Raw genomic sequence first — 16,024 nt, 5'->3', positions numbered from 1 at the left:
ATAGTCTATTTGAAATTATCAACAAATAGCCGCCGAGCTCGTGTAGCTGAGGTTTAAGACATGAAAACAAGGAAAAACAGTAAGAAGATTTCTATAAAGTGAACTATTTGTATATGAGTGATTAAAAGTTACAAATTCTATAAGGGTGCTCAGCATGCAATTTTTTTGTATCAATTGGACTCTAGACTCAAGATAGCACCTAATGTATCAAGATCTTCGATATCAACTATCATTGACAGTTCTTCAACGGTTGTAGGTACTCTCCTACGTTTTTTGTTTCCGTCGACTTCAATTTTACCTACCTCCATTTTAGTTTTGGTTTCGTTTAATGAGCTACAAATACCTTTACCATTCTGATCACCGGTTTTCAAGTTCTTAATCCACTTCTCATAGAGTTCTATTTTTTTCTTTAAGAAACTATTTTCTTGAAGTGCCTTTCTATAATCTTCTTGAAATTTTTCTTCTTGTAACCTCTTCCTTTTTCTACACTTAGAGGCAGCTAATCTATTTCGTTCAAGTAATCTTTCTCTTTCGGCTTCTTTTGGTGTCTGCATGTGTTCCATATTGTTGTTATTCATTGTCATAACATGGATGTTATAGCCTTTCTTCCCTTTAGCTTTACCTGGAAATGGAGGTGGCTGACTATCATATACATCATTTACAGTATTTATATCTTCAGTTAAATGCGTAATCTGACCATTAGTACAAGTGATAATCTTCTCCTTGGTTTTAAAGGATTGGAAGGAGATGATGGTCCTGTTTCTATATAGGTAGCTATGAGGTGATGTAATACTTATTTTGTCAGAACTATTTACTTGAATTGTTGAAGGAACAAATGTCGATTGACTTAGTAGTTTTGGCTTCTCAGCGAAAAACTCTATAAAGCTGGCAGGTGCTTCAGGCCCTTCCCTATTTTCATCTCTGACCTGTCCCTGGGGTATTATATGTGGTGATAATTGTTGCTGTCTCTGATTAGTTAAGAGAGGTTCATATATTATGTTAGGTATATTATTTATAGGAGGATAGCTTGGAGAATCAAGGGTTGAATTTATAGGACGCCTGTTATCAAATGACTGGTTTTTGATTCCTGTCCCGCTATTTGTGTCGAATGAATCGCTTAGAAAAAATATAAATGATCCAGGTGTATTAACTGGCTGATAAGCACTAGAAAGGTTTGCAGATGGCATAAACTGGGCACAAACTGGAAGATTTGGCATTTTTAACAAGTTATATTTCCTTCTCCTTTTTTTTGAGGATATCAAAGTAAATTGAAAGAATCTTAGGGTTTTATTCGATAAAATGTAATGTAATTTAATAATCTCCTATGTTTACATTGGAAACCTGTCATTTAAACATAATACAGTGCTATTTCATAAAACTAGTTCCTTTAAATATAGGAATATTTCGTATGTCAAAATTGGTGAAATTAATGTCGAAATGGTTTACTGGCCAGACCATCTGAATAAAACCGTAGAAATAGTTTAAATCTCGATTGATGGAGCAGAAGGTTGGAGGAGCACGTAAATTGTGGGCCATGCATAACAAAAGTAGGTACGTGTGTTCATGTATACCGACTTTAAAACTCAACTGGTAAAAGTGTGAAATCTCACAGTAGTCCACAGACGCTATTTATTTCACAGCTCAGATAGTTACGCAGGTAGATATAGTTTACCATTTTCCATTCATTATCCATTTTGGTTTTCGGAAAACCGTTGTTATGTACTTGAAGGTACCTTTATAGTTGGACGTACCTACCCAGGTGGGATAGAAGTGTGGCCACTTTGAAAAACTGGGTAACACAGAGGATACAAAGAACACCGGAGAACAACCCACGTTCAGATTTTGAAAGAGCTGAAAGTGGCCACTTTTCTGTCCCACCTGGGTAGGTACGTACTCCTCAAGAATAAGGTTTTCAATTGAAGGAAAATCTACCGTAGAATTGCCTATTTTGGTCACTTCTGAGGAGGGAAAGAGGCTGGAAAGAATATTTCGCTGTTTTCGGGAAGCCACAATGAAGGAATTTTAGTACTCCCAGATGAGACAGGACCTGGTCCACTTTTTGGTCCAGTTTTACATTTTCTCAAAACCTGCAAGTGCCTAATTCTCAGGTGTTCTCTCCTATCCTCCGGGTTACCCCGTTCTCAAAATGGACCAAAAAAAATGGACCAACTCATATCCCATCTAGGTAAGTACGTAGATCTTCTACGAATTCGATAATGAAAAAGGATTTAGAAGTTAAAAACTTTATTGTTTCACAGGCTACGGGTGTGTCTTGGTACCGTGACATTCGAACAAAGGAAAAATTCCTAAAACAGTAACTGCGAAATCCACGAACAAGCTATACTTATTACCAAACGTACATAAGTAGGTGACATGTCACAGACCCTTAATTGGTCTCGGACAACGCCTGAGAATTCGGAATAAATCTCATTCCAATCAGGCCTGGGACGGATAGGATTTTTGGTCTATCCTAAGGTTGGGCCTACCCTACCTTTTTTTAATCCCTAGTGAAAATCTTCAATCCAGTCCTAATCCTATCCTAACCCAAAGTCTTTTTACTGTATAATCTATAGGAAAATACTATAAAAATCATATTATACGACTACTATTTTTCAATTTTTTTCAATCCATGCCCCAATCCAAGGCCAGAATAGACCAACCCTGTTCTCAATTCATAAAATTTGATTTCTACCCTACCTTTTTTTCAAAATTTTCACGCCCAATCCTTGCTTTTTCAATCCATTAATCCATTAATCCTAATCCGTCCCAGGCCTGACTCCAATCCAAGAAAGACAAATCGTACTGCTTTCAAATGTACGTACGTGTTACACAGTTGTATCTTAGAAGATGTCAATGTTCTCCGAATCGAAGACCAGAAAAACCTTGCACTACGCCGAATATTACGATGAACACTTTTCTATAGATAAGTAAGGATGCTACGCTAAGGTTTTAGTAACCGGGACCTAGCAAAAGCGTTTAGAAGTTTAATTTAAAACGTCTGTTCTATTCTTTCAATTTCAGGAATAATTAACTTCCACAGTTTTCTTGTTCTTTCTAGATTACTTTCACAAAAAGTCGGTTGTGTAATGCATTGTACATATGTAACGTTAGGCTTTGGCTTGCGACCGCTTAGTGTATCAAGCTACCAAAAATTCTGACAAGGTGCTGTCATAAAAAGGCCAAAAACAGGATCAAACTGCTGAATGTGTTATGCAGGTCATGAGTAGGGTGCAATATAAAATTCTTAATGCAATTAGTCTATTCGAGTTCAATAATCTATATTTTAGGTATCTTAAAATACAACACCCAAACTATACATACCTTCGTACGTACTTGCCTGTAAAACAGTTTTGTCAGGGCCCAACGGGCCACTTCCCAGGGCTCAGAAAACTATGGGCGATATTGATATTATGAACTGTGAAAACAGTGAACACTAACTAGTATGTATATGCTTCTCAAGACATTACCTCACAGTTGTAGTAGTTAAACGATACCATTGTTCAACAATATCGTATTCCAAAAATAGTTTAATACCGTCCCACGGGGGTAAGAAATAAAAAGCAATGCTAAGCTAATTAATATTCGTACGTGGTCTCTTTCACCATCATGAAGAGGACTTTCCTCTAGGTAAAATGTTCACTAAAAAAATTTCTTGTTAGTGTCTTTCGTTGAAGGAGGTCCGCGAACGATGGGGAAATCCGGAGCAATTTTGACGCACGCACGTACGTAAGGTTTTTCTGTGAGCAGCTCTATTAACTGTGTAATCAATCATAGCCTGGTACGAATTTTTATGAAGATTTGACGTGGGTTTTTTTTAAGCTTAACAAATTAGGAAATATTGTGTAGATTTTTCTTCTTCAAAAATAATTGTATTATTGTTCTATACGCACGTATGTAAAAATTATTCGTACTTACTAGGCGTTCTATTGGATAGTCTCTTAAGGTTATATGAACAATGACAAGGAGGAAGTCCGGAAGCAGAATATCAAATCCTTCAACTAAAAACTGGAAATTCCAAGGGAAAAGAGTAAGGAAAGAGTCAGAATAGATGTCATTTCCGAACCGTCTAGAGAGATATATAAGTACGTACGAATGAACGAAGGTACGCATTCCTTAATGAGAGTTTCTTAAATCTGATTACTATGTACGAATATTTATCTCTGCTTCTATCAAGTCCGGATTCGGGCTTCCTCAAAAAACCTTAAAAAACTGTATTTTTTTACTAATATTTTAGTAAGGAAGAGATTCAGAAGAGCACCACTGCTTGTTCCTTACCGATGTCTTTGGGAACTCTAACTTTCATCCAAAATTAACTTTAGGATTTTTTTCTCTCGAAAAATTGTCCGAAAAATGCACTAAATATTTATAAAACGTAATATATTTAACAAAACTTTAACATTATCTCTAAGTTTATAGACCTCTACCTAATAAGATTATGATAAAAATTGCAACAATATAGACCAATAATATTGTTTGCTGTCATAAAAACCACATTGCTAACAAAATTCCTGTAATACAGTTATGAACCTATCTTGAGAGGTGCTTAATTTTAAAAACTACCTGGGCCCGATGGAATTCGTGCCAAGATGGTAACAAATCATATCGCACAATGTTACTTTGAGGGTAACTAAGTACAAAAAGGAATCTTATATTTCGAAGACAGGAAAAAGGACTGATAACAAAGGTTCTAGAAGCTAGAGTAAATGTAAAAAAGAAAACCAGATGAATGAGTAAGAACACATTCATAAAGGATTTGGAAGCATTCCCGAAAGATATCATAATAGAAAATGAAAGAGGGTTAACCTTTTTAGGGTATCCATTTTATTCACCAAGATTATTGATTCCAAGGATTGATCCACCACAATTCCAAATTTTCATTCATTCTACTGGTTTATTACAATGTGTATCTGATGATATTATTCAATCCTTTCAGTATTTTTATCCCTTAGAATCACAGTTTGATGAAGAAAATGCAATTAAAAATGATGAAAAATGGTTCGTCATGATGGATTTTAAAGATAGGTATGATATGGATGATCAAGGTTGGTGTTATAGTTGGTCGTTTAATAATTCAAGATGGAAGTCTAAAAATGGAATAGTAAGAAGAAGAGTTTGGGTTAAATTGCCTTCAAAGAAAAAATAGGGATTGTAATTCCTTATCTATATATTATAATAACCTGTGAGATAAAATTCTATAAAAATATAAAAGAATAAAAACGCATTTTTCTATTTTAATTTGAATGTTGGCTTTTTATTTGGCTATTATTCACTACCTGTATAAAAAATAAAAAGTAACTGTTATATATTAGTCATTATTATAATATATTATGCGCCCGATGAGCCAAATTTGGCTGCCCATTCTTCGTATTCAATCAGACTTTCTTTTGAAACGGATGGTTTGATATATGCTAAACTATTTTTAAAGTCATTTAAATCAATTGATCGAATGTTATCTCTTGCGGTATCTAATAATTTATCACCTAATTCTCTCAAAGGTCCCATTGCAGCATCTTTGGCTAATGCAGTGATATCACTACCAGAAAATCCCTCGGTCAATTTAATTAGTTCATTAAAATCATCTTCAGTTAATGTATTTTTTTGGTGAGCCAATAATCTTTTGAACTGAACAATTCTTGTTGCTTCTTCTGGTAAAGGAATATATTGTCTTCTTACGAATCTTCTTCTTGCTGCTTCATCAATACACCATGGTAAATTAGTTGCAGCTAATACCAGTACTCTATTATCTTCTTCTTTATGTTCTTCCCTGCCCGGGGATGATGTTATAATATCGTTCTTTCCGGTGTCTTTTGAAATTGCAGCAGAAGATAATGAAGACCACTGAACTAAGAATTCATTTTTTATCCTTCTACTCGATTCATTTTCATTTTCATTATTTCTAGATCCCATAATAGAATCAATTTCATCAACGAAAACAATTGAAGGTGATAATTTTTTCGCAATGACAAATAAAGCTCTAACTAATTTTTCGCTTTCACCTAAATATTTAGAAGTCAAACTAGATGCACTAATTGAGAAGAAAGTGGAATGAGATTCACATGCGACGGCTCTAGCTAACATAGTTTTCCCTGTCCCCGGTGGACCAAATAAAAGCATACCACGGATAGGTTCTCTTAATCCACGGAATAAATCTGGTCGTAAGAATGGATATACTACTGCTTCCTTTAATGAATTCTTAGCTGATTCAAGTCCAGCTATATCATCCCAATGGACTTGATCTCCATGGACAACAATTTCTGAAAGAATTTGTTTGGCTGCTTGTTTATCAACACCTGTTAGTGAGTTTATGAACTTTTCCTCTAATATTTTTGTTTCTTCTGGCGGAGGTTCTATTGTTGTTTGTGGTGTCGGTGTTAGTTCAATAGGTGGAGGATGAGGAGGAGGTGATAATGATGATGATGATAATGATGATGAAGGAGTTGCTGCTGAGGTGAATTTCTTTTCCTGGGGCATCTTTTTTATATTTGTTGTCGATTTTGTTTTTGGACGGTTCGTCAGTGTTGATGGTACATTCGTTTTAAGTTTCATTTTTGTTTTCCCATTGATATTTTCTTGTAATTTCAATGCTTTTGTTTTAGATTGTTGTTGTTGTTGTTGTTGTTGTTGTTGTTGTGTAGTGTATTTTGCGGAACTTACTTGTGATTTTATTTTACGTTTATTTGTGAGAGAATTAGAAATGACTTTCTTATGATGAATATTTGATACTTTATTTGGAATATTTGATTGCAAGTTATTATGGCTTGATGATGATGATGGTTTTTTATTATATGTAGAAGAACTTTTTTTTGTGGCTTTTGTGGCTTTTGTGGCTTTTGTAGCTGCTTGTGTTATTGGTCGAAGTTGTTGTTGACTTACTGAAGAAATTGTTTTCTTTGATGCTGATGAATATGACGACGATGGATGTAGTAGTTTTGATTCCTGTTTATTAGAAGTAAGATCACTGTTTCTTGCTAATAACAATGAATGAGTCGGTGAAGGTGAATTTGATGACGATGGAACTGCCTTACGATGCGAAAGATTATCTTTAGTCGAGGAACGAAATTGAATTTCAGGAGATGAATTAAATGCTTTTAAGTTTTTCGTTATTTGCGTGGTAGAGATGGGCTTTTTCAATGATGACTCAATTGAAGATGGTGGTGGTAACGGCGGAAGAGAAGGTGGTAATGGAGGGATCACAGACGGATATGACGAGTTTGATGAAGTATTAGAACTACATTTCGATAAACTTGATAATGTTTTGCTACGAATCATGTCAGAAGTGTCCTCATCATCTGGTTTATCTTCATCTGAATCTAAATAGGAATCGAAATAATCTTCCAGATCGAATTCCGGTACGCTTTTGTTTGTTGATATCGTTGTATCTTGGTCGTCGTTATTATTATTGTTGTTATTATTATTATTATCATTATCAGTACAGACAGTAGTATCTACTACATCATCGAAATCTTTGAATATTATATCAGTTTTGGCACCTTCTTGTTCCATTTGCTCTTTAGGAATATCTTTATTTTTTCTGAACTTATTAGTATTAGTAGTACCATTATCGTCATAAAAATTCAACGGCTTTGATGACGTAAAATTTACTTTTGATTTCAAGTTAAAACTGTTAGAAGAGGTGGATGATGCAGAGTGGTATATTGGTCTTGATGCTGGCTGCGACGAAATGTTTGGATAATGAACATGGGTTATAGAAGGAGATGAATTGTTCTGTTTTAAGATATTCGTATTCAAATGATGTTCTCTATGATTGTCATTGCTATTGTTTCTTAACGTTGTGACCATTTTCTTCGAGTAGTAGATTCCCGAAGGTGTTGTTGACGATGCTTGTGAGGGGAAATGTTTCCTTCGACTTCTAGTAAATGATGAAGTAGTTAAATGTTTCTTATTGGCATCGATACTATCGCGATTCCCTTTGATATCCTCCTCCTCTTTTTTTATTAACTTTTGTAATCTTTCTATATGATTCAAACTTTTCTGATACAATTCTTTTATACCTATTTGTAAACTTGATTCATCTCTAGTATATGAAGTAAAATTTGGATGTGAATTTTCAATTAAAGTCAGTTTGAAAAGAGTCTCTGTTGAGAGTGCCTTCCAACCTTGCAAGGATTTCTTGAGACAATTTCGATCTTCTAATTTCAAATAATAAATGGATTCATTTGCAACTCTTGAATATAATTCTGTTAAATCTGTCAATGGTTGTTGGGGTCTTTTCCTTATTCTGGTCCATCTTGTCAGTATATGATGATTATTACCTGACGTTTCCATAGTATTTCTTATATGCTATAATTTAATATATAGCATGTATGTATTGAAATATATGAACCCTGGTGAGAGTAAAATGGCGGTTGATATATTGTCCTTTCCACTCGTAATGTGGGGGGAATCTATTTAGTATAACATACATATATATTTTGATCTGCCATTAAAAATGTTAAAATTTTAAGAATATGAAGAAAACCCTTTTTCGATGAGGAAAAGCAGCGAAGAAAGGAAACTTCTATGTTTTTTTCACCCAATCAAGAAAAAAAGTAGGGCTAAAGCTTTATGGTCGCCCCACCCCCCGCCGCCGAGAGTAGGGTTTTTTTCTGTAGTAGCCCACTCTGGACTGTCTAAGACCAAAGTTAGTGTTTTCTTGTTGTTTTTTTTAGATTTTTTCAATAGGCGTGAAGGGGAAAAGGGGGGAAGGGGAAAAAAGAGAAAAAGAGAATATATATGGGGAAAAACCAGGTCTGCGTTAAAGCCCACTGTAGGGTTGGGAACAAGCTCCTCTTTTTAAAAAGGGATCTTAATATATTGTTAGGGAAAGTTCAGAAACTATTTAAACTCTGCATTTTGAATTATTCAAGTTAGTATCTTGAAAGTAATTTTGACCTCCCCGCATCTGACCAAAGACTTTCAAAGGCACCTTGCAATTAAAAATAAATATAACGTATTTAAAAAAAAAAATAGTAAGTAGAAGTGCAATAAGTTATCAGTATGATGTCGAATCCAACCCATTCATTGAAATTGTCACCATGGGTTATGAAAGATAATCACGAGAACATTCTATCCCTCCATCTGGGTATTCAATTCCTCCGCTGCACGTGGAGGTAAATATTGTTTCCTAATACGGAAACATGTTCTCCGTACGGTACTGTAGTGTATTGTAGTAGTTCGAGTGTTCTTGCTGAGATTCCACTAGAATGACAGACAATAGTCATGATTCAAAATGAAATTTAGTAAAATAAAACAAAATAAAATAAAAGAAGGGGAAGCAACGAGGGAAAGAGGGAGGGAGCAACGGATGCAGATGCAGATGCAGCAAACTTTGCAGCCGAGAATATCCTCCCAAAGAGAAAAAACAAAAGTGTTTTTCGTTCTTTCGTTGCCACAGACTCCTCTGCAATATAAACTTGCTACGTTGTCCTTATCTCCAGTACGCGGGCTCCTCTCTCTTAGAATATACTCCCGGGTTTCTCACACTGGTTTGTTCATCCGGACCAAATCCGTCGAGGGATAAGTACGTACTGTTCTCGACAGTTCATGGCCTTGTGGCCTTGTGTGGAATAAAATTGCACAGGCAGGACAGATCCCACCACTGTCTTAGTACTGTGGCATCCCGGTGGGTTTCCTCACGCGGGGATTCATTCCCCAAAGGGAGATTTGAGTTTTTCTTCTTAACAGGGAAGGCAACTTGCCATTTCTATTTATCCAACGAAGAAGAAGAAGACAAAAGGGAAGAAAAGCAAAGAAAGAAGGAAGGAAATAAATAATAGAAGAAGAAGAAGAAGAAGAATTAAGTACTCCTCCCCAAAGGCTTGCTCACATAAATAATACTAACAAACATACCTACATACCTACATAAGTTCGTAGTCAAGTTGGGAAGCCATTGGGGAGAGATTCCCTAAATCTTTGTTACCTTAAATTTAAACTTACCGTTTATATAGAATAGACTACAATCGAATATAATCAAATGTTACCGTAACCGTCGTAACGTTAATTCTTGTTTCGAGTATCTTAAATCTCTTCCATTCTTCAGACACTCTCCCTCAACCAATTTACAGTTTCTACCGTAAAGCACAACATATTTTCACACTTCTATAGCAACAACAACAGCAACAACAACAACAACGAAAGGCAATTAATACTGAACAATCAAGCAATTGTTGCTCACAGAAAGGAAAAAATAAAAACAAAGGTACCCTTTTTTTCCCTATTTGTTATTTTTCCGTTTTTTTATTGTTACCTCGAGATCTTGCATCTTATTTGCAACAAGTAAGCAGAATTATAAAGTACTTCTATTTCACTTCCCTCGAGCTACCCAATCAAACATATCCTACCGTACTGTCTTATCATAATCCATCATTGAATAATTATAATACGACTAAAAAGTATATTGGCAAATTTAAACTACCAACTGCAATCTCTATCATTTAAAGAGACAATCAAACAACGGAACGCCTATGACCATGAATATCGAACCGACATTCAGAGGCTACATATCAGATGAAAAAGATGCAATGAAAATTATTCAAGCTACATTGGATGGTAAATTGAAATATATCCCTCGAAGACCTTACGAAATTGAAAGACCACAATTGATTACATCTGGTAATATTTTCGTTTTCATCGAGGAAATTTCAGGTATCAAAAGATGGACTGATGGAGTTCCTTGGTCTCCTTCAAGAATTGCTGGTAAATTCTTGATATATAGAGAACTGAATAAAGACAAGGACAAAGAAAAAGACAAAGATAAAGTTAATGAAAGCGATAAAGACAAGGAAAAAGGCAACGAGAAAGATAACGACACTGACAAAGAGAAAGGTAAGGAAATCTATAGGGAAAGAAAATTATCCAAAAGTTCTTCAAAGGATTCTACTGAACAATTGAAAGATGAATTCAAAACAACGGGACTGCTTAAAAAGACAATATCTGTAAAATTGAAAAGATTACTCTTTGATTCAGTAGAAAATGTTCATTTGATATCTTATTATACTTTACAAGATGTTAAAGATGCCAAATTCCCAGATATAAAATTATCTCCAATACTAGCCAATGTGGAACCATCAGCAGAATTAATAAGAGCAATTGATGGTATATCATTGGGAAACGTTAAGGGTGGATACAACAACAATAACAATAACAATAACAATAACAATAACAATAATAATAATAATAATAATAATAATAATGACAATGGTAGCATGGCGTTTAATAAACAATCAAGCATACAGAATTTTCAAGGAAATCTTCCCACAACCACTAATGGAATTTCAAAATTTAATACGGCACCAATAATATTAAGCCAAAATGGACCGGAGTATTACCCCAATAGTACAGATGCAATGATGATGGCAATGAAACCAATGAGCTACGTCAATGACAAGAATTTAAATAATACAACATCACAACCTAATACTGCTTATCTTAGCGCATACATGTTTCAACCTCAATATCCCTTTACTAATAATTCGAATACTAATGTTAGTAATGTCAATAATAATACGGGAAGATATCATCTTTATAATACTTCTTTTCTACCAAATAATTCAGCTTATGGGTATCCGGACTATCCCACATCCTTTGCAACTTTACAAGCACCACTCCCATACGGTTATAATAATGGTCAACTATTTAGTACCAATCATCCTCCATATTATAACAATTCATTCCCTCCTCCTTCATCTAATATTATCAACAATAATGCTGCTAATCAAATGAATCAAAATACTACCAGTGAACAAAGTTCGCGTAATACACTTCCGCCTACATATTACTTGATGAATGCAGATCCACAACCATCGCCAAATAATAACAACAATACAAGCGCAGGAACAACATCATCACATCCTTCGAACAATTCAATACCAATGCCTCCATCTTTAACTAATAATTCGTATGCATCGTACCCAATGAACGTTTCATATTATAACCCAGCTCCAGCTATTTCACCTCATCCTCATCCTTCTACTCAATATAGTCAACAACAACCAACCACAAGATCTTCTGTATCAAATCCGACGCCGTCTTCTTTACGTTCAATGTATAATAAGAACGGGGCTATAACAAGCGATTATACTTTTTATAGCAATAACAATACTACTAAGGACAATAACACAAATAGAACCGTTCCAGTAGATAAAGATAATAATTACCAACAATATAACAGTAATTCTGAAATTCAACGTAAAAATTCAAACCACGGAAGTAATGATATGGATTCATCAAGTTCTTATGGGATTACAAAACAAAATTATAACAATAATAATGTAATACCTTCAACATCTTCACCTTCATCATCTTCAGCACAAAGTGGACAACAGAACAATAACAATAATAATTATTATCATTCAGGCTATAAAAATTATAACTATCCCCTTGGAGCAAACGCATCTGCTGCTCCTCCTCCTTCTCTTCCGAATCTTAATCAGCAACAGCAATCGCAGTCGTCTGAACTTCAGCCACTACCTCCACAACAGCGATAACAATAATAATAATAATAGCCACAGAATTAAAAGTTGAGTCTGACAAGAATAATAATTTGCATTTTATAATGAAAACGATTCAGTAATAATTGTATCAATAAATTTTTTATGGGAGGAACAAGTCAACCAACCAATTAATGATAATAATGATAAATATATGTATTAAAGTACTACAGAATTAATTTACATATGTAAATGGGATGATTCCAAATTAATCCACATTCTTGAGATTTTCTCGTAATTTTTTCCTTAGACTATTTTTTTTTCGAATAAAAGATATTTCTCTGTATTAATTTATTTTATTTTCTTCCTCTTTCTGAAGTGCCACATTGTAAATACTGCCTACATGTGTAAACAAGCTATGAGTTGAGACCATGTATCAAGAATAAAACGTTCCACTACTTAACTGTGACATTCTAATTAGGATCATTATAAAATGAATTTTGACAGGAAACGCAAGAAGATCAAGTCACGTGTAGCAATTTATTTTAAGAGGCTCTGTGATACAATGCGGAAGCTCCGAGAACAACAAAATACAACATCTTAGAGAATATCGAGATGACTAATGGAATTCGTAAAGACATCGCCAGAGTGAAAAAAAACACATAAAGGTGTCTGATGTACACATATATATGAAGTTTTACATTCCTCATTAATGTCTCTAAAACATAGCAAACTTTAAAAGGAACCACGCGTACAGCATGTCAGATTCAGCATTCGGTGAAGAACAAGAAGAAATTGAAGGACCAGCTCCATCATTATCTCAAATCAAACATATCATACTAATCTTATCAGGTAAAGGTGGTGTTGGGAAAAGTTCCGTAACTACCCAAGCTGCTTTAACGTTATGTAATATGGGTTATAAAGTTGGTGTACTAGATATTGATTTAACAGGACCTTCATTACCACGAATGTTTGGATTAGAAAATAGATCGATATATCAAGATGTAGATGGTTGGTTACCTGTTCCAGTAGAGACTAACGGTATCGGTGAGTTGAAAGTGATATCCTTAGGGTTCTTGTTAGGGGATAGAGGTAATAGTGTTGTATGGAGAGGTCCAAAAAAGACTGCAATGATTAAACAATTTATTAAAGATGTTGCATGGGGACAATTAGATTATCTATTGATTGATACTCCACCAGGAACTTCAGATGAACATATTTCTATTGCAGAACAATTAAGGTTCTCTGAACCGGACGGTGCTATTGTGGTAACTACTCCTCAAGGTGTCGCTACTGCAGATGTTAGAAAGGAATTGAATTTTTGTAAGAAAGTTGCTCTGCATATTCTTGGTGTAGTGGAAAATATGTCTGGTTTCATTTGTCCTCATTGTGAAGAATGTACAAATATCTTTTCTAGTGGTGGTGGTGCCAAATTAGCTACTGAATTTGATGTACCTTATCTGGGGAATATTCCAATTGATCCTAAATTTGTTGAAATGATTGAAAATCAAAACGTAAGTGAGAAAAATTTGGTTGAATCATATGGTGAATCTACTTTATGCCCCATTTTTAAAAATATCATGGATAAAGTATTAGCACAAAATAGACCACCAAGATGTTAATAGAATATTGTAAATTGAAAACAGCAACTCCCCATTGAAGTGTCTTTATTTAGTGTATTAAGTGTTCTGAGAAGAACATTTTTGCAGACATAAACGAACCAAGGTATATTATTTGCAATGATTGTATATGAAAATAGTAAATCGAGAGATTCTTGTTTTCAATGCGATTCAATATTGAATATTGACGGAAAACTATTAGGAAGTTGACACAATTCTTTTTCCACCTACAGAAGGATAATTACTACGTGAAAAAATCATTACGCTAATATTTTATTTCTTTATTAAATCATTATAGGATAGATAACTAGATAGACTGTAAGTTATATGTATAAAGTTGGATAAAAAAAATTACTGTCATTAATGTATTATAATAGCGCGAGTAGAATAGAGTTGCATTATTTCTTAAGTCTATATGAAAAACCAATTTGACAAAGATTATGAGTCTAGTTTTTCCAAATAATGAACTTCACCATCCAAATTTCTTAATCTTTGAGCAGCTTGTTCAGCAGTTAAATCTCTTTGAGGTTCACCTAATAATTCAAACCCGACTAAGAATTTTCTAACTGTAGCAGATCTCAATAATGGTGGGTAGAAATGCATATGGAACCAACTGTTTTCCAATTCTTCACCAGTTGCATTCAATGGAGCTTGATGAAGACCCATAGAGTATGGGAAACTACATTCAAACATGTTATCATATTTGATAGTCAAAGTTTTCATGATTGATGCTAAATCGCTCTTTTGAGATTCAGTAAATTGAGCAACAGAAGCAATCTTAGTCTTTGAAACAATCATAGTTTCAAATGGCCAGACAGCCCAGTATGGAACAACACACATGAAAGTGTCATTTTCAATGACGATCCTTGATCTTTCTTGTAATTCTAATTTAACGAAATCACCTAATAAATCAGCATGATTTTCATGTTTATATTTCTTGAATGATTTCAATTCTTGTGAAACTTCACTTGGAATAGCTTCCAAACACCAAGCTTGACCATGAGGATGTAAATTGGAACAACCCATAGCGGTACCTTTATTTTCGAAAATTTGCACATATTTGAATGGTTTTTCATTTTCTCTTGCTTCCTTTGCCAAGTCATTGTAAAGTTTTTGCCAAGCACCAACAACATTGATTAACTCACCATGTTCCATTTGTGGGATGGTAACGTTATGTTTTGGACTGAAACAAATAACGAAACAATTACCTCTGACGGATTCCACTTTGAACAATCTGTTCTTTAAGACATCCTTACCGTTGTAGTTTTCTGGTAAAGTTGGTTGTTCAGTCTTAACAGCAGCATAATCATTTTGGAAAATGTATGTAGATTCATATTTTGGATTGGACCCACCAGTTGCTCTGTGGTTACCTGGACATAGGAAACATTTGTCATCGTATTCTGGGGCATTTGGTCTAGATGGGGTTTCTTGTTGACCTAACCATGGTCTCTTAGCTCTGTGTGGGGAAACTAAGATCCAGGAGTCAGTTAATGGATTGTAACGTCTGTGGGAGTGATCGGTGAAATCAAATTCTTGATGGGTCATTATGGATAATTGAAACTATTTGTATTATTGTTCGGTAAGGTTATATTATTTCTTTTCTAAAAGACAAACGATCAACTAATAAACAAGAATTTGTGAAATCATGATGGAAGCAATATATATGTCCTTTATATATAATATTCTCCAGGTTGAAATCCTTGTTATAGCTAGTGCAGCAAAGAACCTTGTTTCCTTTCATATTAGAAAATTCTATAACATATGTTCGGTGGATAGTCACCCGAGGACTTTATATTTCGGGAAATTCTCGCTGCGGTCGGGAAACATTCTACCGAAGCCCGAAATATATTCGGGGGGAGGGGGCCAAATTTGTTTCTCGAGGTACTAACTACTAATTAGGGATGAATATAGTAATAGTTAGGAAGGGGGCCCTGTTATAATTACCTCCGGAATGAGATGTCCCACTTTTTACCTAAA

At 34.6% G+C, this 16,024-nt stretch overlaps 6 protein-coding genes across 6 annotated transcripts; 3 read left to right on the top strand and 3 right to left on the bottom strand.

Moving 5' to 3' along the window:
* Positions 1 to 170: 170 nt before the first annotated feature.
* ACA1 (Aca1p) lies at positions 171 to 1,217 on the bottom strand (the record flags this gene model as incomplete). The annotated part of the gene is made up of 1 exon (XM_003671162.2): positions 171 to 1,217. The coding sequence occupies one exon, from the start codon at positions 1,215 to 1,217 to the stop codon at positions 171 to 173; it is 1,047 nt and encodes a 348-aa protein (XP_003671210.2).
* A 3,509-nt stretch (positions 1,218 to 4,726) lies between these two features.
* Positions 4,727 to 5,143, top strand: SPO73 (Spo73p; the record flags this gene model as incomplete). The annotated part of the gene is made up of 1 exon (XM_003671161.2): positions 4,727 to 5,143. One exon carries the CDS (start codon positions 4,727 to 4,729, stop codon positions 5,141 to 5,143), a length of 417 nt encoding a protein of 138 aa, XP_003671209.2.
* Positions 5,144 to 5,325: 182 nt separating this feature from the next.
* SAP1 (putative AAA family ATPase SAP1) lies at positions 5,326 to 8,286 on the bottom strand (the record flags this gene model as incomplete). Its single annotated transcript, XM_003671160.2, has 1 exon — positions 5,326 to 8,286. The coding sequence occupies one exon, from the start codon at positions 8,284 to 8,286 to the stop codon at positions 5,326 to 5,328; it is 2,961 nt and encodes a 986-aa protein (XP_003671208.2).
* Positions 8,287 to 10,463: 2,177 nt separating this feature from the next.
* On the top strand, positions 10,464 to 12,485 carry NDAI0G01890 (Gti1/Pac2 family protein; the record flags this gene model as incomplete). Its single annotated transcript, XM_003671159.2, has 1 exon — positions 10,464 to 12,485. The coding sequence occupies one exon, from the start codon at positions 10,464 to 10,466 to the stop codon at positions 12,483 to 12,485; it is 2,022 nt and encodes a 673-aa protein (XP_003671207.2).
* A 701-nt stretch (positions 12,486 to 13,186) lies between these two features.
* CFD1 (iron-sulfur cluster assembly protein CFD1) lies at positions 13,187 to 14,050 on the top strand (the record flags this gene model as incomplete). Its single annotated transcript, XM_003671158.2, has 1 exon — positions 13,187 to 14,050. The coding sequence occupies one exon, from the start codon at positions 13,187 to 13,189 to the stop codon at positions 14,048 to 14,050; it is 864 nt and encodes a 287-aa protein (XP_003671206.2).
* A 435-nt stretch (positions 14,051 to 14,485) lies between these two features.
* GAL7 (UDP-glucose:hexose-1-phosphate uridylyltransferase) lies at positions 14,486 to 15,592 on the bottom strand (the record flags this gene model as incomplete). The annotated part of the gene is made up of 1 exon (XM_003671157.2): positions 14,486 to 15,592. The coding sequence occupies one exon, from the start codon at positions 15,590 to 15,592 to the stop codon at positions 14,486 to 14,488; it is 1,107 nt and encodes a 368-aa protein (XP_003671205.2).
* Positions 15,593 to 16,024: the final 432 nt, after the last annotated feature.

This window comes from Naumovozyma dairenensis, chromosome 7, assembly GCF_000227115.2.
Source record: "Naumovozyma dairenensis CBS 421 chromosome 7, complete genome".
In the NCBI taxonomy this organism is placed as follows: Eukaryota; Fungi; Ascomycota; class Saccharomycetes; order Saccharomycetales; family Saccharomycetaceae; genus Naumovozyma; species Naumovozyma dairenensis.
The sequence above is the reverse complement of the archived record's forward strand: the minus strand, read 5'-3'. Positions and strand labels throughout refer to the sequence as shown.